General features: G+C 36.3%; 3 protein-coding genes across 18 annotated transcripts in view; 2 read left to right on the plus strand and 1 right to left on the minus strand.

The window, feature by feature from the left end:
- The window catches only part of LOC109090476 (multiple epidermal growth factor-like domains protein 6), a 54,365-nt gene extending 45,337 nt beyond the window's left edge, over nt 1–9,028 (minus strand). Inside the window, 3 exon segments of the mRNA XM_042713061.1 lie at nt 7,131–7,240; nt 7,809–7,943; nt 8,445–9,028. Coding sequence (XP_042568995.1) covers nt 7,131–7,240; nt 7,809–7,943; nt 8,445–8,527 — 328 coding nt within the window. The 5' untranslated portion in view covers nt 8,528–9,028.
- A 678-nt stretch (nt 9,029–9,706) lies between these two features.
- Nucleotides 9,707–21,838, plus strand: LOC109090468 (ER membrane protein complex subunit 1). The gene is given in 24 exon segments (XM_042713079.1): nt 9,707–9,830; nt 9,995–10,122; nt 11,274–11,339; nt 11,409–11,502; nt 11,576–11,704; nt 11,858–11,984; nt 12,551–12,706; nt 12,800–12,967; nt 13,106–13,177; nt 13,260–13,358; nt 14,126–14,222; nt 14,579–14,695; nt 15,711–15,719; nt 15,938–16,137; nt 16,219–16,238; nt 16,240–16,369; nt 16,840–17,001; nt 17,076–17,195; nt 17,269–17,406; nt 17,510–17,683; nt 17,784–17,994; nt 20,135–20,219; nt 20,316–20,445; nt 20,588–21,838. Coding segments are annotated over 24 exon segments (2,904 nt in total). The 5' UTR covers nt 9,707–9,738; the 3' UTR covers nt 20,768–21,838.
- A 773-nt stretch (nt 21,839–22,611) lies between these two features.
- Nucleotides 22,612–23,456, plus strand: part of LOC109090064 (E3 ubiquitin-protein ligase UBR4) — a 47,016-nt gene continuing 46,171 nt past the window's right edge. For 9 of the 16 annotated variants that reach the window (XM_042713068.1, XM_042713075.1, XM_042713066.1 and 6 more), the window contains exon 1: nt 22,613–22,780. In XM_042713068.1, coding sequence (XP_042569002.1) covers nt 22,656–22,780 — 125 coding nt within the window. In that variant the 5' untranslated portion in view covers nt 22,613–22,655. Of the gene's footprint in view, nt 22,781–23,456 lie in introns of all 16 variants that reach the window. The other 7 variants (XM_042713063.1, XM_042713069.1, XM_042713065.1 and 4 more) reach the window with 1 other exon arrangement.

Genomic DNA, 23,456 nt, shown 5'->3' on the forward strand with positions numbered 1-23,456 from the left:
AAGAGTTTTTTCTTGTATTTGTCACACTGTAGATTCAGTAACCATCACCAATCAAAAATTAAACAATACATTACACCACTGTAGATTCAGTAACTGTGTTGCAGCACCATTGAAACAGTACAGTATTCCTTCCACAATGGAGGAGGAATGCATGTAGGAAAACAGTTAACAGACTGATTTGTTACAGTATATTTTTATTTAATGGAACTGATTCTGCATTTTCCCAACCCTAGGAAATTACATAAAACGCTTTCCATTTAATCACATTCATATGTATCCATTTCCAAAACAATCATTATGAATCAATCAAGCATAAATTTCTATTTTACAAGAACTTGTTATTTCTGTCCTTAGGGTGCTTAAGTGCCCTTCGAAGGAATCTATCACAGGTGCAGGAGGAAAAAAAAAATGAATCGCCCATACTGCTTTGCAGCATTACTCAAACTGTCACTCTGCCCTGCATGGTTTTAATGAAAAGCTTCCAGATATATGAGTCCCTACAGACTTCATGCTAAAATGCATCACCTGCTACTGCTAGTACAAACTGTAGCTCAGAGGGTCTGTGAATTAAATTACAGCCACTTAACAAAGTGTGTGGCATGAGTGGTTAAGTTCAAGAACAGGAAACAGAATCTTTTAAGTTTTAAAATGTCAAAAGTATTTGAAAAGCATGGTTTAATGACTCATCTGGCTCTACTAATGCCTTTAGAATACTCTTGTGTCATCTGTAAGTATTTGTGCCGTAGCCAGCAGAGCCACGGAAAACTAGGATATTTTCTAACGTTCAGCTAGGAATGTGGGAGCATGACCAGCATTTGTCTTTTATCAGGGGTTTAGCGATATGGCAAACTGCTGAAGTATTTCCTCCTTTATCAAACACATTTCGGCACTGAATTTTCAGTAGATACTACAGACAAAAAAACATTGCTACTGCACCTAATGACAATAAACATGATTCAGGGGGAACGAAGAGAGCACGAATAGCATTTATTTTGAAAATGACAATATACATGAAACTTAATGTAGTAAACTTAAACTTAGTATGTCCAATTTCATCCACATACATACATACACTCATGTAAAGTGATGCATACTGTACAAGCAAACATTAACTGCTTGATTACTTGTATCGTCGCAAAATGTAAACTATATTATCGCCCAGCTCTAATAAGTTAATGCGACTAAGGCATCAAGATATTTAGATATTAAAAACATTAAGATTTTCTGTAAAGCTGCTTTGATACACTGTGTATTGTGAAAAGCGCTATACAAATAAATCTGACTTGAATTTACACCCCCTGATATCATTCTGTGAAAAAAGTATACAGACTTTTAATTTTTAGGTAAACTATCCCTTTAAGACAAGATTAACCCAGTTCTGTTTAAAATGAAATTCTGTTTAGTAAAATGTAAGAGCTGTTGTTTGGCCATTCATCAAAGTTCTGCCCACAGACAATCATCAATGCTCCAGTCTCCTCTGTTCTCATGTGCCCTTTGACCTCAGCGGCACAGATCCTTCATGCTGCAAACACAGCCCTGTTTGCTGAAGGAAACACTAGCCCATTTTCCACTGATACTGCTTCTGTTGCCTTTTCCACTGGTTTACTTAAAGGATCTAACTACAGCAAGAAAACACCAAAAGCAATTTGCTTAATCACACATCTGAGATTCATTGAGTCTCAGGAAATTAAGCTCCCCTCAATGATAAAAAATACAAATAAAACAAAAAACTCACTGGCATTTGCACTCATCAAGTAAAGTTTTAAAACCACATTTTTGTAAGATATTTAAGTGAAAGTGATAAATGAGGCATACAAGGCTTATTGAAGTGGTCATGACAGGAAGCCTACAGGATGTTTGCATTGCTTCTGATAGAGCACTCATCACTGACACAGTGAAGGATGGCCATAAAAAGTCAAATGAGGCTTGACAAGAAGAAAAGAGGCAAAGGATCTGTATTAAAATGTAATACATCATGCAGTGTACAGAAGAGCTGTTCTTTTTGTGCAGTGAATGAAAAGTTTATACAGGGCTGCATAAGTTGTTTGCACACCCGGGATGCTCAGAGGCATTTTTAAATACAGAATATCTAAAGGGCTCTTTCAGTATAGGAATGCAACTTACAGCAAGTTGATGACAATGCTAGCTACAGTATAATGTCCAAGATTCCTGAACTTAAAACAACCTCAGAAACTCCACTGTTAAAATGATCAGTTTCGCCCTAGCCACTGAAAATATTACAGTAAGAAAACTGTCATGTCCAATATGTCCATTGAAAATGAGATTCACAGCCTCTCAATGTAATGACATTTACCCCCTTTGCAAAACACTGGATTTTATTAGATTTGTAATAATTATGTGATTAATGATGAAAATGATGTGATCATATCAGACTGAGTTATAACCTATTAGCCTACGCCATCTACAGTTTCATGATAGAACTTTGTATTTATGATGAAATCAGTAACTGCTACAATGGTGCTTAAACTAAGTGATTAATGTAACTGAACCTGTGTGTCAAGTCAAACTGTTTTCTCTGATGTATATCTGAAAACATCCTTGACAAATCACATTACACAACTGAACAGGTTTTCCTTCTATTACGATGAATTACTGCACACCAAAACTGTTCTTCTCCTGGAATGATAAAATATCAGATCAGGACAAAATGGATAATGCCATAACTGTAAAAGAAAGGCCTTTTATTGTACCATCAATTGAAGACATCAATTCCCAAGATGTTCTTGAAGACAAATGGACAGCACAGGACACAAAAGCAGCATAAATCAGCATTAAGCACTTGGCATACATAAGAACTGGGATTTGAGGATTTTCTTTTGCCTTGTTGTTGATGATTCTCACTGACGTTCTGCCAAAACGTTTCCTCCAGTCTGATACACGTGGTGTGACCGATGCCTGAGGAGTGTGAAAGAATACCACAGCTGTCCTGCGACTAAACCCTCAGATTTGATCCTCCAAACATTTGTTCTTACAGTCAGCGATCACTATCAGGGCTTAGAGAGCTCTGGGGTCACATCTCTGGTTGGTTTATGCAAGGCTTGCTCAATGATGTGAGTGTCATAAAGGGACAGCCGATCGAACACTTCGTTTGACTACAGGAATGAGAGTCATTCCATCAGACCCACGAGACAAAAGGGGTTAGTAACAGCACGTCCATAACTATGAGTCCTGTAGCCTCTTGGGCTGCATCACACGCAATCTTCACAAGGCAGCAGATCTGGAGAGGAAGACAGACCACCTGCTGAGGTTTGTGTGTCCAATACAATCTCTGACTGATGGCAGAGGAGGCCAGAAGAGAGTAATTCTAAATTTCAATGGTCTTGAAGAAAATTATTTCTAGTAATCGTGCATTAAACAAGGAAAATAAATATCTTACAATTACATACAAGGGTATGATTTTAAAAAGCAATAAACATACTGTCCATTATCACCATTTAGGGCAACTAATGTTGCACAACTGTGCACTCAGAATCATCTCAATCATCTCACATCACACTCTCAGTGACCCTGTTAAAATTGCAGGTATTTCTGCTAAAAACAAATTCAGAATGCATCCTGTTGTTATTCTTGGATTTTTTTCAGAACTCTGAATGATTACTTTAGAAAATCTCAGTCTTTCCTCTCAGTCATAATTTAGCTTTGCAAATATCACATAGCATTCCTTTGGGAAAAAAAAACAACAGGAAACAACAGTTTTGGTGGAACGTAATTAAATTAAGGAAAACTTTTCCAAATAGATTAAGCCTTTATACAAAAATAATTTGCTTTAATGGATCTGTCCTAGTATTTCATCATTGTTCAAGTATTTTTATAATTTAAAAATCTGGAGGGCATTATAAAGCTCTTCCGGCAGGATGTGTCTGCACATTGTTGGCTTTCATCCTGTGGGGTCTGCCAGCTATACTTGCTTTCAAACACAAACTTTTACCATTGGCCACTTTTGATGGTGTCACAGAAAAACATTAGTGCAGGGTGCTTTTCACCAAAGCCAAAAACAGGACTAAAATTAGAAACTAACTGATTAAATTTGCCAATTTGCTAGGCACTGCAGTGATGGAAAGCTATTTTGTTATTACAATTGAATGATTTTAAGTTTATGAAGCCAAGCTGTCCTTTTGACAGAAAGTAGTTAGCAACATTACACACTACCAACAATAACTACAATGAGGCTATAAGGGGGCCATAACTTTTTAAACACATAACAAACCGATAGCAGACCAGATTAGCCAGAAAAAAAAGCTAAGCCAAGCAAACTAGTTTTTTTTAATTAAACATATAAATGATTATATGTTTATAAATCTGTCATTTATAAAACATTGCAAAGAACAGCATTTTTTTTTTTTTTTTTTTGATTCCCTAAAATTTTTGTGAGCAGATCTTTGAGTATTTATCACATTTTTACACCTCAGAGCATCTAACACCCCTGTAGTTTGTCTGAAACACAAATTACACGGCATGCGCTACACTGCCTTATTTTCTAGCACTTTCTGCAGCAGCCAGAAGGTCTTTGGTATATAACCTGCATGAATTTCCCACCCGCACAGACAATGCAGCTGTGCAGAAGGACCCCCGAAGCCTCCAGAGATCTGCTCTAAATCACAGTCACTTCACAGGGAAGCCAGACTCTCTTCCAGAACTGTATTCTCACACTCACTTTCATAGAAGTGTCATAAGGGAACACTGATCCTACAGTGTAAGGAAAGGGATTTAACTGCCCCGTCAGCCCTGCTATGACCTTAGAGTGGTTATGTTCTACCGATGCACCTGGAGGCTGTTCTGTACAAAAGCAATGGAAGTGCTGAGGAACAACATGAGTAGAACAGAATGATCTGACTGAGAAATAATGAAAGTGAGAAGCCCTTTGGGAGGACAGCATATATTTTGATACAGGGGTTGGAGGTGCATTCATAGCATACTGAATCTCACAGAAAAGTGCAGTTTAACAGGGTAGTGAATGAAATACAAAGTTCTGCTACACTATAGAGTGCTAAAAAGGTAGCTTTTACAATCAATGTAACATGTAATTGTGTGTCTTACAGTGAATATATTAAATACGTTTCAAAATAACTTCAGATATTTTAAGTCCCACATGCTGCTGTAAATTGTTTTGAAACTGTTAGAACTCATTTAACTAGGACTGTGTCCTAACTAGGTGAGATGAACAATATTTTTTGGATGAATAATATTTTTTATTTCTGTCTAAATAAAAACTTAATTTAAATTCTAAAAAGTATGGTAATATGTCCAATCTACTGTCCCATGAATAGATTAATTGTAACATCCTACACATATCTGCTCTGCATTGTCAAAAAAAAAAAGAAAAAGAAATGTGTAAAAATAGTATTTGTGGGGTTACAAAACTTGTCACTGGGGCAATACCCACATATAGGGACAACTTTTTGGTAAAATTTTTGCATTTTTTTACACGAGACATGCTGATTCTCTCTGCAGTAACATAGGAAGGAAGAAAAACAGCCTTTCATTTAAGTGTTGTCATGACAGTTATGGAACACAGTCAAGCAAATCGTACTACAGGGAAATTTAACTTCTTCATAATACATAATACATCTTCATAAAAAATATTGAAAGTTGGTTCAACAACGTGATCGAATTATACATGCATGATTTGTTTTATTTCACTTAGCAGTGAAAATGACAAATCACTTATAATATTCTGTTTGTTATGGCAATCCAGCTGCTAAATCAATTACAGTAAATGAGAGAACCAGATGAAGAAATCGAAAAAAAAATTTAATTCCATCCCACCATGTAGTTTTTAGTTTGATAGTTTGTTATAGTAAATAAATAAATAAAATTAAAGAATGGATGGATGGATGAATCAATCAATTTTACAAAAGCAAATCAATTTTCGGTGAGGAAGAACATAAATATATATTTTTTTTCGTTGTTTTTGTTTTTTTGGTTTCACAGAAACAGATCCACAAATGAAAGTGAAAGAAAAAAAAGTGAAAGTCATGACATTTGCCAACTATGGTAACCCATACTCGGAATTGGTGCTCTGCATTTAACCCATCCAAGTGCACATACACAGCAGTGAGAAGTGAACACACCGTGAACACACACCCGGAGCAGTGGGCAGCTATATATCCAGCGCCCGGGGAGCAACTGGGGGTTCAGTGCCTTGCTCAAGGGCACTTTAGCCATGGGTATTGAGGGTGGAAGAGAGCGCTGTTCATTCACTCCCTCCCACCTACAACTCCTGCCAGCACCGAGACTCAAACCTGCACCCTTTGGGTTACAAGTCCAAATCTCTAACCATTAGGCCACAGCTGCCCCAAATTCATGATGTGTTGATTTGACAGCCTGCTCATCCCTGAGATTTACCCTGAGATACTCACCAAACTCATTGCACTGAAAGCTACAGTTAATGTCCTCTATCCACAACTGTCTTTTGATGATCACAAAGGTGCATTGTGTCCTAGCTCACTGCAAGAAGAGGTCACTAAGCCTTCCAGATTCTTACAAAGCCATTAATGAGAAGCTACACTCTGCCTTTTTATGGCCTCAAAGAATAAAAACATGTTTAGGCTGCCACAAAATGGCTGTCATGTCATTTATAAAATGCAAAAACATGCTATGCCGTGATCAAGGGCAAATCACTGCACAAAATAAAGCAAAGTGACAGTAGTAAAAGACACAAAAGAGACTTAGCAATGTGGACTAACCATTCAAAACATCATCTTTTGCATTATTCTCATAGATTTCAACACAAACACTGACTGAATCCAGAACATAATGATTTACTATTTGATATTTAGAGAATATACAGTTCCACTGTGCCCGAACAACAATCCTGAACCAAGATAAAGAGTCTATTGAAATGTTGTTGGTCCCCAAAATGAGCATCTGATTAAAAGTTTCTGTAGATGATTGACATTAGCAACAAAGCCGGAATCCCTCTCATGGAATCTCCAGAGAAGAAGCCATTCACTACACAATCCTTCAGTGAATGATGTTCATGAATCATTAACCTCAGCCCTACAGGTCCACACCTTATCACAAAAATTTTAGGACCTATATTTTTTGTTTTTCATGTCATTTGGAAGTCTGATTAGAAATAGGACAGACCTGACAGTGCACATACTTACGATAAAGGCACCCTGCCTCTGCATTGAGCTGGGACCATCCAGGACAGCATCTGTATGTAGTCTTAAAGTCTTGTTTGTAGACTTGTCTGTAGCCTATGTAGTAGGCAGTCCTACAAAGTGATGCAAATATGATTAATATAAAACTAGTTCAGTAAAATTTGATGCAAATAGCATGGAGTTTCACAACTGGCCAGTCAAAATTAAGTATTTCAGAGAGCTGTGTAACATTAAAACAGATTGCTCTAAACCCCAATTAGTTCAGCATTTGTTCAATGCAATGACAACATTTAGCAAGCCCAGTGCCTGTTTAATGAGGACTATTTGCTGATCTTCCATTGTTGCCAAGGGGGTTGATGGCTCTTAAGGAGCTTCCTTTTGTTTCACAAAGCATCTGAGACCCTTAATAACCATCGTCCCTCAACAAAAGGATCAGTTTCTAACTGCTGTCTTTCTCTAGCCCTCTGCCCATTCTCAAAAGTGGCTAGAAGTTGGCTGGAACTGAAAGGTGTGCCAATGAGAAACGTCTGTCAGGGTGAAAATGATCATTGATAGTGAATCAGGACAGAGGGACTCTTTACTACATGTAAAATCCAGTGCCAACTTTCAAAATATTTAATTTTGTTTCTTATTCAATCTGACAGCACTTTAACTGGATCTTTAAGTCAAATGAATATGTACCTTCTTTCATAGTCCATACACCAAGCATGACCTGTGCATCCTTGCCTCCAAACCTTCACCATACGTGTAAAACCCTGTACACATGGCTGTTTCTCAGCTGTGATGATTCTCTCTTGTTCTGAGCAGACATTTGGCCTGAACAAAGAAGAATGAAAGAATTACTTTCCATTTCAAGTGCACAATGCACCTCTTACATCAACAACTGTTTTGAAGTCTTTTAGAACAAAATAACTGGAAATAGATTTGCAATGAATGTAGTAATTATAATAATAATAACAACAATAATAAATTACATTTTAATAGTGACTTTGACCGTGTATATTTAAATGAAACAAATACTGAATTGTTTAATTATTTTTTTTTATTTAAATTGTATATACTACATTATATAATACAATAGTAAACACTATATGAGATATACTTGTTTACTTATTACTACATTATTAATTCTGTAAGGAAAAAAATATGCTCAATTTTGAAATTTCTTTGTTATTAATATTATTATTAATTCATATTAGTAACGTTTCATGCACGAACATAAACATTTGTGCACACAATCGTCATGCAGTCAATAAAATTGCAAAATTAAAATAAATAAAACATGACTAAAATGTAATTTATGTCAATGCTACTTACATAAAAGGCTGCAGAGCTCGATGACAGCACGATGAACGGATCTCTGTAAGCAGGAATAATAACATCACAGCACGTGTATCCATGTCATAGAGCCTCACAACACTTGTCCATAAAGATTAATCTGTGAGTGTTCAGGCTGATTCATCTGGAAGCCAGCATACAGCTGAGAAGGAACCGCATGTATGGAATCGTAGTTCAGCTGAGCGTTTACTAATAGCGTTTACAGTAACGTGTTGCGCGGATGGGGCAGGCGTGGACCTACGAGGGATATTTTAAAGAAGGTTACCATGGGTTAATGATGAGCATTGTTTCTTGGCTTTTCTCCCCCCATCTCTCTAAAAGTGTTTCAATTAATTCTAGTCCTGGGCAAAAAGTTTTTAAAAGCATTTTCTTCAGTTGCATTGAATTGCACTGCAAACGTGTTCATTGAGCATGCTAAACATAATGCCAAAATCCTTAAATATTACAGACTCTTTAGAGGTAAATTGATTTGGGTTATAACTGTTTTTGCAATGAATTTAGCAACAAAACAACAGCGTTTGAGCTGTAGCAAACACTGAACACCTGCATAAATGTACAAACTTTAATGTTTGAAATTGACTTTATATTTAATTTGCTGCCACCTAATGGCCTAAACTGCACTACAGTAAAACCGAGCGATTTAAAATGAAAATTATAAAAACCCACAAGCAGGACAAAATCATATTTAGATGGACATGTCATATTTACAGACCATCCTATTAAAAAACTGCACCCCTTGTATCAAGGTTGATTCACATGGAAATCCATTAATAAACCAAATCCAAAGTCACATGAAAAAGGTTCCAAAGTGTATTACGATAGCATCTATATTTACATTTTATATTATTGTAAAATAAGTAATAATTTCATAATGTATTTAATAATTTGCCTAAAAATTTTGGGACACAACTTCAGCAGGTCTTTCAGGTTATTTTCAATCATTTGTGCAATTTATTTTATAATTTGGGCATAATTTCTATAGTATTATTTTAGTTAATGTACTGTTTAAATTGTACATGACCCTTTAAGAAGCATTTTAAATGCAGTCTATAGGCAGCTCACGCGAATGCCTGATGTTAATTTGATGCGCAGCAGTTTCACACTGATAAATGTATTTACATTTTAAAAAATATTTTTGTATATCAAAAACTAAACTAAAATTCTAAACTCTTATAGGATGGAAAAATGCATTTTTTAAATTTTTGTTTTAATAAAAGTTGGCTATTTTGGGTCCTTAACCGCAGAGCATTGTGGGAGTTGTTCCTCTGCAGCAATGGCTTGGCTTGTAGTCAGATTAGCAATATCTATGTCTTTATTATATACTGCGTCGGCGGTATTTGAAGATCAAGTTGGGAAGTTTGATTGGTATGTGAACGGATTTTATAGATGTGTGTTGGTTTGATGTATAATCCAATGTGGGATTTCTACGACTGTAGAAACAGGCTGCTGACTGATGTCGGCTAACTTACACCGGGCTGATCAATCATCATGTGCTAACATCACTCTGAACTCCCTGCGATTTCTTTCAGGAGGCAACAGTTTATCGGCAAGGTGCGTTTCGCCTTGTTTGACACTCACTCTCAAGCGTCTAAAAAGCTCCTGGTGGCAACTGAGCAGAACGTGTTTGCTTCCCTCAATTCAAGGACTGGAGACCTGTGTAAGTGTTTTAGCTCATCTGCCTGTCTTTTCACCTCCGAATCCTAGAGGCTTTTATAAGTTACAGTCAGAATCCGATTATAAGCGTTTATTGGTTATTAGACACTGAGAGAATGAGCGTCCATAATCTGATTTCAGACAGCAGTGTTGCACCAAAAACAATTATAATCCACCATTTGACAACCTTTGACCTGTACCCAATTATTTTTTATTTATTTATTTAATTTTTGACAAAATAACTTCATGGGTGACAAAGTGATGCATCATAATTCTGGAATATTTATTTCTGTCTTCATTTGAAGTGGACAAATGTGTAATAAAACGTAAAAAAGAAAGAAAAAAAAACGTGACCAGAAAAATGTAATTTTAATAATTTGTGCATTAAAGGGTTAACTTTGAATCTAACAATGCTGTTGTATTGCTTTAAAACTTTAAAATGTCTACATAGATGGGCTTTGTGGTGATAGTCTAATATTTTTTTATGGTTGTTTATTAACAGTGCATACATATGCATACAATGCAAAGGGACAGTCCATCCAACAACAAAAAAAAAAAAAAAAAAAAAAATATATATATATATATATATATATCTGGCCGATCCATTGTGATTTTTTTTTTTTTTTTTTTTTTTTTGGTGGTTGCTTCATTAAAGGGATAGTTCAACCAAAAAAATGTCAATTCTGTGATTGTTTTATGAGCCCTTATGTTGTTATTCTGTATAAAGAATGTTGGGACACAAGCAGTTATGGTTTCCATTGACTTCCTTTATATGGACAAAATAAATAAAAATAAACAATGAAAGTCAGTTGTAGCCACAACTGTTTGGTTTCCAATATTCTTCAAAATATCATCTTTTATGTTCCATTGGAAAAAGAAAGTATATATAAATATAAATTAAACTTTAACACCAGAAAAGGTGTTAGAGTTATTTAAAAACAACAGTATCTATCCCAATTCCTCTTTATCTTTCCTCTTTATTGCTTTTTATTATTCACTATGGTTGAGTTAACTAATTTTCTGAATACCAAATGTATTCATCTTGGTTTCGGTGATATAATCAAAATTAAAAAGCAATGAAAAGTTTGATTCAAAAAAAAAAAAAAAGTATGATTCATTCATTTAATGTCAGTGAAATGTTTTTGGTTCTTGCAGTCTGGCGTCATGTGGATAAGACCGGACCAGAGGGCCATATTGATGCGCTGCTTATGTATGGACAGGGTAAGCACGCAGCAAAAAGCATGTGCGTTGTGAAATGAGGCCTCTGAAATGGTTCTTTTTGTCTCTTAGATGCTGTTGTTGTTGTCGGGAATGGCCGTCTGCTTCGCTCCTGGGAGACCACAGTCGGGGGCTTGAAGTGGGAGACAGTGCTTGATACAGGAAGGTTGTATGTTTTATTGTGACAGTATTAGGACTAACTGATGCATCAAACTGACACTGTCCACTACTGGCCACAGCTTTCAGGCTGCTGCTTTAGTTGGAGTTCAAGACCTTGTGAAGTATGTTGCTGTGCTGAAGAAATCAGCAATCTCTCTCCATGACCTTTCAAGTGGCAGCGAGATATGGGTGGAAAACCTACCTGACAGGTGATGAAAAAATCTTGGAATTCAACATAACAGCGTTTTTTTTTTTTTGTTGTTGTTGTTGTTTTTTGCAAATTCTTATTGCAGTTATTATTTTGAAATTAAATGATTTTCATTGCTGTAATTAATTGTGTTAATTCATTTTGCATCCCACAGTGACTCTGTTCAATATCAAACTATTTATTCTGGTGGGAATGGACTGGTGTTTGTTTTGGGAGTTGTGCCAAACTCCCATATTGTTATTGTTGAATACAAAATTGAAGATGGAGAAATCATGAACAAGGTATGGAGTTAATATGCATTAAATTGATCAAAACTGACAGTAAATACATGTATAATGTTACAAAAAATTATATTTTGAATGAATGCTGTTATTTTGAATTTTCTGTTCTATCATGGTTTCCACAAAAAATATTAAGCAGCGCAACTGTTTTAAATTTTTATTGTAATAAGAAATGTTTCTTTAGCAGCAAATCAGCATATTAGAATGATTTTTGAAGAATCATGTAACACTAAACACTGGAGTAATGATGCTGACAATTCAGCTTTGCCATCACAGGAATAAGTTACACTTAAAAATATATTTAAATAGATACAAAAATATTAGAATTTTAAATTGTAATAAAATGTAATATTATAGTGTTGTAATAATATAATATAAGCTTGTAATAATACAATATTACTGTTTTTGCTGATCAAATAAATGCAGCCTTGGTGAGCATAAGAAACTACTTTTAAAAAGTTCTTAAAAATCTTCTCTTATAATAATACACAATAATACAGTTTTCTTATTGAAAGAGTCAGTTACTTAGATGATAATAATACAGTCACACGTTTGTTTTTTCTTAGAAATCCGTTGAAGCCGCATGGATGTCAAGCCTGGAGAGCAGCTGTGCAGTCGTCAGCTCAGGAATCCTATTGTGTGTGGATCAGATCACACAGTCCCTGTACACTCTACCACTGCAGTCTGCAGAACAGACAGAAATGAGACAGATCCACCTCCAGGTGCAGATGGCGCTATGCTTATATTTAATGTACAGTCCATCATCAAACTTCAGTAACTGTCTATAACATCCCGGGTGGCTCCTCTTTTCAAAGACGCTAGATTTGGAGGTGGTGTCTGGATTCCGGCCTGTTCTGACGTCCACTCAACCCAATCCAGCTCAGCCTCCTCTCTCTGAGTTCTTCCTGCAGCTCAGTCCAGATCATCACATCCTGCTGCAGTTCAAAGACGGCCTTATCGCTCCACTCCGAGACTTCAATCCAGTAAGAACTAATACGTCTCACACAGGACCAGAACCATTAAATTCCTTGCAATTCCCATTCACAAAACTTATTGGTTACAGAAATGTTATTGGTTACTCTTTATTCAAAGTCTAAAGCCCAATGTTCGTCATATTTCAGTCATATCTGGCTGCTTTTGCCACATCTGGAGAGAGGACAGTTGCTGCTGTGATGTCCCCAAAGAATGATACTGTGAGTCACATTTCAAACACGATACAGAAACATCATTCTAGGTATTTACTTGTATCTTAATCTGTTGTTATTTTTACTCTAGGCTTGCAGCATCAACCTGTTCAGTGCTGACACAGGGCGGAGGCACCTTGATACCACCATTATCTACCACATGGACCCTAATGGAGGAAAGCCAAACAGAGTGAGGACTGATGCTGAAGTCAGGGCTTGAAAACGGAAATAAATTCAATCGGTTCACTCCGAGCAGAATTGATATTTTAACGTTTCTGTTCCTGCGTTCCTCTGATATTATTACCGTTCCGAAATCGGTTCGGGTGGAAGAAATAATGCTTAATAACGATATATTTTAAAAACAATTGTCTTTGCCTTTAATTTGCCTAATAATAATAATAATAATAATAAAGTACAGCGTTTTCTTTACTCAAAAAGAAAAGGAAAAAAGAGAGATCTGGTAACATTAGCCAATAACCCGCTGAGCTTAGTCACAGCCAACACGGCATCATCTTTTCTAGATTTTGGCCAAATGTAGGCTACTAAAAAAAAAAAATTTTTTCAATCTATCAACACTTTAAAGACATCAAAGTATTTTTAAGATATTTAAAAATGTTTGCTGCATTGTTAAAAAGAACACTTTTATAAGATTGCATTTTGAGAGTGAAAAAAACTTATTCGTGGAATTCATGATTGGTTGACAGCAAATTTCAAATATTAAATGGAACGATAAAATAACATTATTAACCGGTTAATGGCCATTTCAAATTTTCGATTCTGTTCGGAACTATAAAATTTGATTCTGTTTCTGGTTCTGTTCCTATGAAAATTTCGTTCGTTTCTGGTTTTAGTTTTTATTCCTTGAAGCGGTTCAGAGCCCTGGCTGAAGTATATATGTTTAACCGAGTATTAGCCAATCATTTTGATGTAGGTTAATTTGGTTGGTCTGTTCTTTAGTTATATGTCCACGCCTTTCTGAAGAAAGATGATTCTGTGGGCTACCGAGTCATGGTGCAGACGGAAGACCTTACACTCACATTTCTACAGCAACCTGGTATGAACTTCACTATGGAAGAATTGATACATTAAAAAATAAAAATGTTAATAAATAATTCACATTTAAGAATCTGGGAAATAAATATAGAAAAGCAGTTTCAAAATCCTTTCATTTAAAATCCATTTTAAATATATTTAAAAATAAATTAAATTATTATTAGTTATAATAATTAAATAAATAGCCCTAAATACATTAGTACATTGATTTGTTATTGATTTGAAAGTGAATTATTAGAACTCTGTAATATACATGTAAAAAATAAATTAATAAAAGACGTAAAATTCAACTTGGCTCCAACCTAATCAAGTATAAACTACAAAAGGCAAGGAATTGATTTTTGTGTCCCGCTGTAGGCCGGGTCGTCTGGATGAGGGAGGAGGCCTTGGCTGATGTGGTCACCATGGAGATGGTTGATCTGCCATTCACTGGAACACAGGCAGAACTGGAGGGAGAGTTTGGAAAGAAAGCTGGTAAAGTGCAGTATAAATGGAAAACATTGTTTATTATGTCCTTGTTTGCTTATTACGTATTGTTTATAGTCTTATTCTACCATCTTATCATTTTGGAGAAATCCAGTTAGGAAGTGTTAGTTCAAAATATTGATAAACACATTTTAAAGGGTTAGTTCACCCAAAAATGACAATTCTGTTATTAATTACTCACCCTCATATCATTCCAAACCTGTAAGACCTTTGTTCATCTTCGGAACACAAATTAAGATCACTTTGATGAAATCCACGAGCTTTCTGACCCTGCATAGACAGCAACGCAACTGACACGTTCAAGGCCCAGAAAGGTAGTAAGGACATCGATAAAATAGTCCATGTGGCATCAGTGGTTCAACTGTAATTTTATGAAGCTACAAGATTACTTTTTGCGTGCATAGAAAAAAAAAAATGACTTCAACAATTCTTCTTTCCCTATCAGTGTCCGCCGTCATTTCCGAGAGGGAATGCAGAATTGTCTTTATTTTTGTTTTCTTTGAGCACAGAAAGTATTCTCGTAGCTCCATAAAATTACGGTTGAACCATTGATGTCACATGGACTATTTTAACAATGTCCTTACTACCTTTCTGGGCCTTGAATGTTTCAGTTGCGTTGCTGTCTATGAAGGGTCAGATTTTATATGTTTTTTTAAATATATATATTTTATTCATACAAATTGAAGTCATGATTTGAAGTCATTTTTGTGTCAGTAGTGTACATAATATAAAATAGATTAATTTTAATTTCATTTTCAAAATCTGTTCAGGTTAAACCTTTTTGGTTTTTGTTTTAAAAACATTTGCTAGATATGATGTCATGCAAGCATGTACCCCGTGTTTGAGATGTATGGCTAATTTGTGTTATGATGTTACTGCTTTTGCTTGCTAAGCAAAAAAAAAAAACCTCCTGTCTTACTCAACTGTCCTATTTTCCATGGCTTTTTTCTGTATTTATTTCCTTGTGTGTTTTCTTTTGCCTATCTGCTGCACTCGGATCCAGCCATTCAAGGTAAAGTAGAGAGCTTCCTCTAATTTTGCTTCTCTTACTAATCACATACATTTTATGTCATGTCTTTGTCAGTGTCTCTAACTTTTGGACAGTGCATTGGCTCAAGAATGTAACTAATGTAATGTTAAAACTGAAGTCTTTGTTTTTATAATTGAGTTTCATTTACCTCTGTCACTCATCAGTCACTCATTACCTCTGTGATCTCTTGTTGCTTGCAGATGGGCTGTTACCCATGGTTCTCAAGCGCCTCTCTTCCCAGTTCATCCTGCTGCAGGCCTGGCTGGCCCATCTCTGGAAACTCTTTTATGATGCCCGGAAGCCCCGCAGCAGTGTGAAGAATGAGGTCACCATAGACATACTGTCTCGGGATGAGTTCAACCTGCAGAAAATGATGTTGATGGTAACTGCCTCTGGGAAGGTAAGTTTAGTAAGCACAGCTGTTGCTTTGTTCTTTTAGCTGTCTTGTCGGTTAACGTCAGGCTGTTGTTTTTCTGTTTAGCTCTTTGGCATATACACCAAACTATTATCCACACCATCCTCATCAGTCCCACTAAAACATCCAGCCCGACTCTGTTTTCAAACTCATTGTGCAAAGGACCACTGCTCACTTTCCTCATCCTCCACAGTGCACACTTCTTATAAAAAACAAGGTAAGCTTTTGAAGTTTGCTTTTTTATGATCTAAGGCTGTTTGTTTGTTTACTTGGTTGCCTGCTTGTTTTTTGTGCATTTGTTTGCTTATTCTTTTGCCTTTGTTCAGATGTTTGCTAGTTTGTTTACTTGTTTATGCATTTTTCTGTTTGCTGCTTAATTTTTTTACAGATTTACGCATTCATATTTTTGTTTGTTTATTTGCTTGTTTGGTTGTTAGCTACTTTGTTTACTTGTTTGTTCAGTTGCTTTTGTTTACTTGTGCATTTGTTTGTTAATTTGCTTGATTTTGTTAGTTTGTGCATTTGTTTTTTGTTTGCTTGCTTCCATGATTATTAGTTTGTTTACTCATTTGTCAATTTTTTCATTCGCCTGTTTGTTTGTTTGTTCATTTTATATATTCTTTTCATGTTTTTGTTTTATTTAATTATTGATTTTTTTCTCAATTTAAAAATGGACTGTATTTATAGGACACGGGTCTTGGAAGCCTCTATGTCTTCAATCCCATCTTTGGCAAGAAGAGTCAAATAAGTGTCCCTGCCTTACCCAGACCTGTCCTTCAGACTCTGCTGCTGCCTGTCATTGACCAGGACTATGCTAAAGTCCTTCTACTTATCGATGACCAGTACAAGGTGGGTCTCCGTTCTTTTGACAAACTTTCTGTTTTGTTTTTGGAGAATGTGAACCTATTTCTTTTCTCATTCAGGTTACAGCATTTCCATCTACAAAGAATGTTCTACAGCAGCTTCAGGACACAGCATCCTCCATATTCTTCTACCTAGTGGACTCCAGTCAGGGAAAACTGTCGGGTTTCCGTCTGCGTAAGGTTAGTGTCCATTCGTGCAAAGCAGATGTAAAGCACTTGATGCTGGTGTTCATAAGTGATTTTGTTCCTTTAGGATTTGTCTACAGAGCTAATCTGGGAGGTGGTAATTCCCACTGAGGTACAGAAGATAGTAGCTGTCAAAGGAAAGCGTGCAAATGAACATGTGCATTCCCAGGGCAGAGTCATGGGGGATCGTAGTGTGCTCTACAAGGTACTGCTGATTCGATGACTTCTCTTACTGGGTAAATGTAATTACACCCTTTTCTAATCACATATCGTGTCTGTTGTTTGTCCTTCCTGGTGTTCTTCTGCAGTATCTGAACCCTAATCTCTTGGCTGTGATAACGGAAAGCACAGACGCCCATCCGGAGCGCAGCTTTGTTGGAATCATCCTGATTGATGGTGTCACTGGCCGTATTGTGCATGAAGCAGTGCAGCGGAAGGCCAGAGGACCTGTTCACTTTGTACACTCTGAAAACTGGGTGGTGGTAAGTACACAGGTTTATCTATCCGTAATGATTACTGTGATAGATCTAAATGTTTCTGGTACAGAATTGAACACTACTTTTTGTGTTATTTTTGGTTTAGTATGTGTACTGGAACTCCAAGTTCCGTAGAAATGAGTTTTCTGTGTTGGAGCTCTTTGAGGGAGCAGAGCTCTATAACACTACAGTGTTTAGCTCCCTGGACAGACCACATCCACCCCAGGTTCTGCAGCAGTCGTACATTTTTCCTGCTCCCATAAACACTTTAGAAGCCACACTTACGGAAAAAGGCATCACAAGCAGACACCTTCTTGGTGAGTATTGTACATATCAAGCAATTAAGAATGTTCAGATACTGACAAATTATATACATGTATATATTAGGGGTGGAACGGTACACAGATGTCACGGTTCGGAACGTACCTCAGTTCGGGGGTCACGTTTCGATACGATTTCGGTACAACAGGGGAAAAAAATCTACTATGCTCTGTTTCTTTTCATTTATTTCGAACAGACAGTAGTACAAATATAAATTTTTTTCCCACCTATATGTGAAAATGCTAAATATGACATTGTTTTATATATATATACAGAGCTGGGTAGTAACGGATTACATGTAATCTGGATTACGTAATCAGATTCCAAAACTCAAGTACTTGTAATTAGAGTAAACTACTTTTTAAAATACTCGTAATCGGACTACAGTTACTTTTTTATGGATTACATGATTACATATTATTTAAACAGTGGTAATAAGTTGTTCACAATTCATTGATTCTCCTAAATTTCCTTTTTTAACATTTTTTTCTAATAAACCTGCCGCTTATATACGTTCGTGATTCTTCAAATTTTTCCGGCGAAGAGGGGGAGGGGTGTCAGAATCGCGCTCTGAAGAAATCAGCAACAAGATAATGGAAAATGGAGGGGAACACAGTCTTTAATCACTGGATGTACAGACATGATTTCTTTTTTAAAGAAAGACACGGGGAAAAATGTCACTGCCTACCACTGTTTGCTGTCCACGGAAATCTTTGAATTAGCAAAGTTATTGCTGGGAATTTCATGTTCTGTAATATATTTTTTGTAATGTTGATTTTCCTTCATTATTACTACCTTATGCACTTCAAGTGTTTTGAGATCAAACATTTGACCTAGAAATGATCTTTAAAATATATATATATTAGTCATTACATAAATACATATAAAAAAAAACACAAAAAAAAACAAAAAAACAAAAAAAAACAAAAAAAAAAAAATATATATATATATATATATATATATATATATATATATATATATATATATATATATATATATATATATATACACATATATAAATATGCTTTAAAATCCTAAAATGTGATTTTTTTTTATTCAGTGTTACTAGCAAACACTAACAGCAAGGTACATTAGTGTTAGTATTTTGTAAATATTAACTGTCCATGCATTGCACTTGAAAAAGAAGCTATTGTGGCTCTTGTTGGTGAATTAAATATATTTTTTGGAATATATTTTTTCTTTGTATCTGTCAAAATATTAGGCTAATTCAATATATGTGATATCAAATAAGGGTAAGCACAAATGTAATCCAAATGTAATCCAAAAGTAATCAGATTACGTTACCAAAAATGTGTAATCTAAGAGATTATATTACTGACTACAAATTTTGTCATGTAATCTGTAATCAGTAACTGATTACAATTCATAAGTAATCTACCCAGCTCTGTATATACATACATATACATATACATAAATATATACATGAAGTGATTGCGCCAGCGCGTGCGCATACACACACACAAAACACATCAGTTCCAGCATTGCTAACTTGACAGCACAGTTGGTACTTTATCAAAATAAAATTCAGTGAACCAAACATCAGCGCGCGCACCTCTGTGTCACTGTTGGAACGTGACTGAAGTACAAAGCCTATAGTTTACATAATAAATAATAGTTTAGCATTAAGATACCTTACATCACAAATATGGAAATATTATGGAATACTTGGATTTGTGCCGAATGAGAGAGGTAGGATACACGAGCACAAAGCTCCATTTCGCAAACAGCTGTGTGCAGAAGCCTTTAAAGTACACTCCTTTGTCAGTCTGTGAGAGATGCATTCAGAGTCAGCACATGGTCACTGTCTATTGGGCTTTGTTTTCAAGTGCGCAACTCGTGCCATTCACTGTTCTTCTGCTGGCGGCCGGTTATCAAACAGTGTTACATTTGCTGCGGGTTCCCCTTCTGGATTGGGGGTGAATTGCCTGTATTCGTTGTAAGGCCTCATGCACCGAACTGAGATGTCCGTACCGTGACGGTTCGGTATGAATACATGTATCGATCCACCCCTAGTGTGTGTGTGTGTGTGTTTATATATCTATTTTAAAGATCAAATTCTTAAGACAAATATCAGCATTCTCATATTAAATGCTGGTTGTTGCTCTTACTTTATAGTCGGGCTGCCATCAGGCAACATTTTATCCTTACCAAAGCTGTTTCTGGACCCACGGAGACCAGAGGTGGTCTCAGAACAGAGTCGGTAGGTTCTCAACTAATATTTGTTGAGACACAATTCAGTCTTTGTGATTTACAGCTTGCTTGCTGAGTAACCAACAATGATTATCTCACCGTTTAGGGAGGAAAACCTCATACCATATGCTCCAGAAATGCCCATTCGTGAAGAGTGGTTTATAAACTACAACCAAACTGTGTCAAGAATAAGGGGCATCTACACTGCCCCCTCTGGCCTGGAGTCTACCTGTTTGGTAAGAGTGGTTTAGTCCATTTTTAAACAACAATATTAAATAACTTCTTGTTGGTAGGATTGTTTTTATTTGAGCTATTAATATCCATGCCATTCTTATTACATGAATCAATTCCATTGATTGTAAATTTTTCACCCTGTAGGTGGTTGCGTATGGTCTTGACATCTACCAGAGTAGAGTGTTCCCCTCCAAGCAATTTGATGTCCTTAAGGATGACTATGACTATATATTAATCAGCAGCGTACTCTTTGGCCTCTTCTTTGCCACCATGATCAGCAAACGTCTAGCGGAAGTGAAACTGCTCAACAGAGCATGGCGATAAGACTCATCCGGATGGCCTGTTGACTTCACTCTCTCCCTCACTGCAATGTGGTCGACACATTGATGGCAGGAGACTAGCTGGTGACCATGTCAAAACTGCAAGATCATTTGATAAGCTTGGTGTATTTTTGCAACCAGCTGTCTTATGGATCTTGTGGTGTTTTGAGTGTAAGTGCATAGACGGCCATGATAGTTTTTCCCTTTTCAGAGAGAGAAGTAATGATGTAGCCCCCCCACCCCAAGGATTGAACCATTCGCAGTCTAATTTATTTATTGTGCCTTTCGGGGTAACATAACTCATGTGATTTATAGGTAGACTCGCCAGGTATACCAACATAACACCCGTCCTGTTTATTCATAGTTTGTTTTTTTTTTTTTTTCATTTATAGATTTTATTCATTAAGTCTGAGTATGCCTTTTGAAGAAATGTTACTTTTCAAAATTAATATTGAGGAAGGAGTATTGCAAAAGGACTGCCATTTTTAATTTTAAAATTAAGGAAAAGATTGAATAATGGGATTGGGTTTTAAATTTGATTAATGAATATATTGCCTCATGTACAGGATTTGAATGGGCAAACACTAGTGCACATGAGAACTGTGAATTTTCAAGAGTCAAGACAGATGGTTTGTTTTCTCCTGTACATTGATCGGAGAAGATTCTGCATAGGATTTTGGGTAGTCATTTATAGTTATTTTATGGTATGTCAAATGCACTGGATGGTTTGGAGCCATGTTCTTTCTTGATATATTTGAGCAAGATTCTAATATGCCACATCATACTTTGATTTTGACTTGTACACATTACAAATCCTTGATTTTACTATTGTGTAAAATGTTTCTACTCTTTTGATTTTCATGAATAATAGGCCTGTTTATATACGTAATTTTGAAAGCATCCCCGCTGCTGCAAACTAATGATATCAGAAAAAAAAATGAGTTTAATAATTGTATTTGTAACAAAAGAGTAGACATTCAATTAAGTTGGTAACAAACCTAATGCTTTTTTTAAACATGCATTAATTATTTGTTCTTTTTCCCCTAATCTATAATAAAGAATATCCCCTTCCTAATTGTTGACTCTTGAATTGTTTTGAAAATTTAAGGTATTGGTTACCATTGACCTCAATTGAATGGACAAAGAATTATGACATGTAGTCTACAGTTTGTCTGATTTGGGATGATTTTAAAGAGATGGTCACTGAACAATAAAAATTCTGCCATCCTCACTCACCCTTATGTCATTAAAAATCTCAATTACTTACAAAAACTCTTTTTTTCAGCGGAACACAGAAAATGATATTTTGACGAATGCTGGGATCCAAAAAGTTTTGGTTACTATTGACTCACTCTGCATGGACAAAAATGATGACACGTACAATTGGGCTGATTTTGGACTATTTTAACAGGATAGTCGTCACCCAAAAAAAATGAAATTCTGTCATGTTTACAATACTAACAATACTAACTATTGTTGTTTACAAGAGTCAGTCACCGTTCAATTACATTGTATCTGTTTTCCCCATAAAATTAAAGTGAATAGAGGCTCATTCCGCTCAACATCTATTTTTGGGTTTCAGAGGAAAATTTTGCAAAGACATGGTGACAAGCACATGACGACATAATTCTAATTTTTGGGTGAACTGTATCTTTAAGCTCACGTTTCCTGAGCTGTTCGGCCACAGTCGTGAATAAATAAAAGATAAGGTTTTAAGCTTATGAGTAAAACCGTAAACCACAGTCCTGTTATTATCTCAGAAGGTTTCTGCGTGCTCACATGACATAACACACACAAGACTTTTCATGTTTATCTCTGACGACAGTTCCTGTTATTTGGCGTCTGATGAGTAACCTCACTTCCGCTCTTGGATTCTAATAGAGGATCTGAAGATGGCGTCGAGTGGAGGAGATGGAGAACCTGAGTGGACCGCAGCCGTCCGGCCACTTTTATCAGCGTCCTACACGGCTTTCGAGACGAAGGCGCTACCTCAGCTTATAGGATCCATCATAAACAGGTCAGACGAGGGCTTGTTTGTTGACTTGGCTCTTGCAGGGCTGAAATAAACTGCTGAGTGACTCTGCATTAGCTGTGATGCTATGGCAGCACCGAGGCTGTGTCTCAAAACCTAGTCAGCTGACTACCTTGACAGTATTTCGGGGCGTCATTAGAGGGTTTGGGCTGGCCCAAATGCGCATATTATGTCAAAAAGTGCTGTTTAAGAATATTTTCGGCGGTCAAATATGATTTTGAATTGATTAAATGTGCCGTCGACGCATGCAGTTCGCTGTGTGTTGAGACACAGCCCTTGTGTTACTGTGCATTTACAGTAGCAGATACATCAGATTCTGCTTCATCATCAGGCCGGAGAGCCGCTCTTTCACGTTCATATAACCTGCCAGGTTGATATTTTAATAATGCCGCTTACTTATAATGGACGTACAGGATCCCACGACTTCCGCCCCTAAATAAAGTGAGGTTATATTTGTGTTTGAAGTGAATTAATTGACGCCGAATGAGCTTGTTAGCCTCCCTCGGTTAACCCCAGCCAACACTAGCTAACGTTACTAGCCTGTTAGCCACTGTCAAGAACTATTCGTAATACTCAAACTCGTCTTTTTTTAATTGTCATCCGGATAAATCTTCCTCTGTCAGTCAGCGGCAACCACATTAGTCCCAGTTACTCAAAGTTT

This window comes from Cyprinus carpio, chromosome A23 (assembly GCF_018340385.1).
Source record: "Cyprinus carpio isolate SPL01 chromosome A23, ASM1834038v1, whole genome shotgun sequence".
Lineage (NCBI taxonomy): Eukaryota > Metazoa > Chordata > Actinopteri > Cypriniformes > Cyprinidae > Cyprinus > Cyprinus carpio.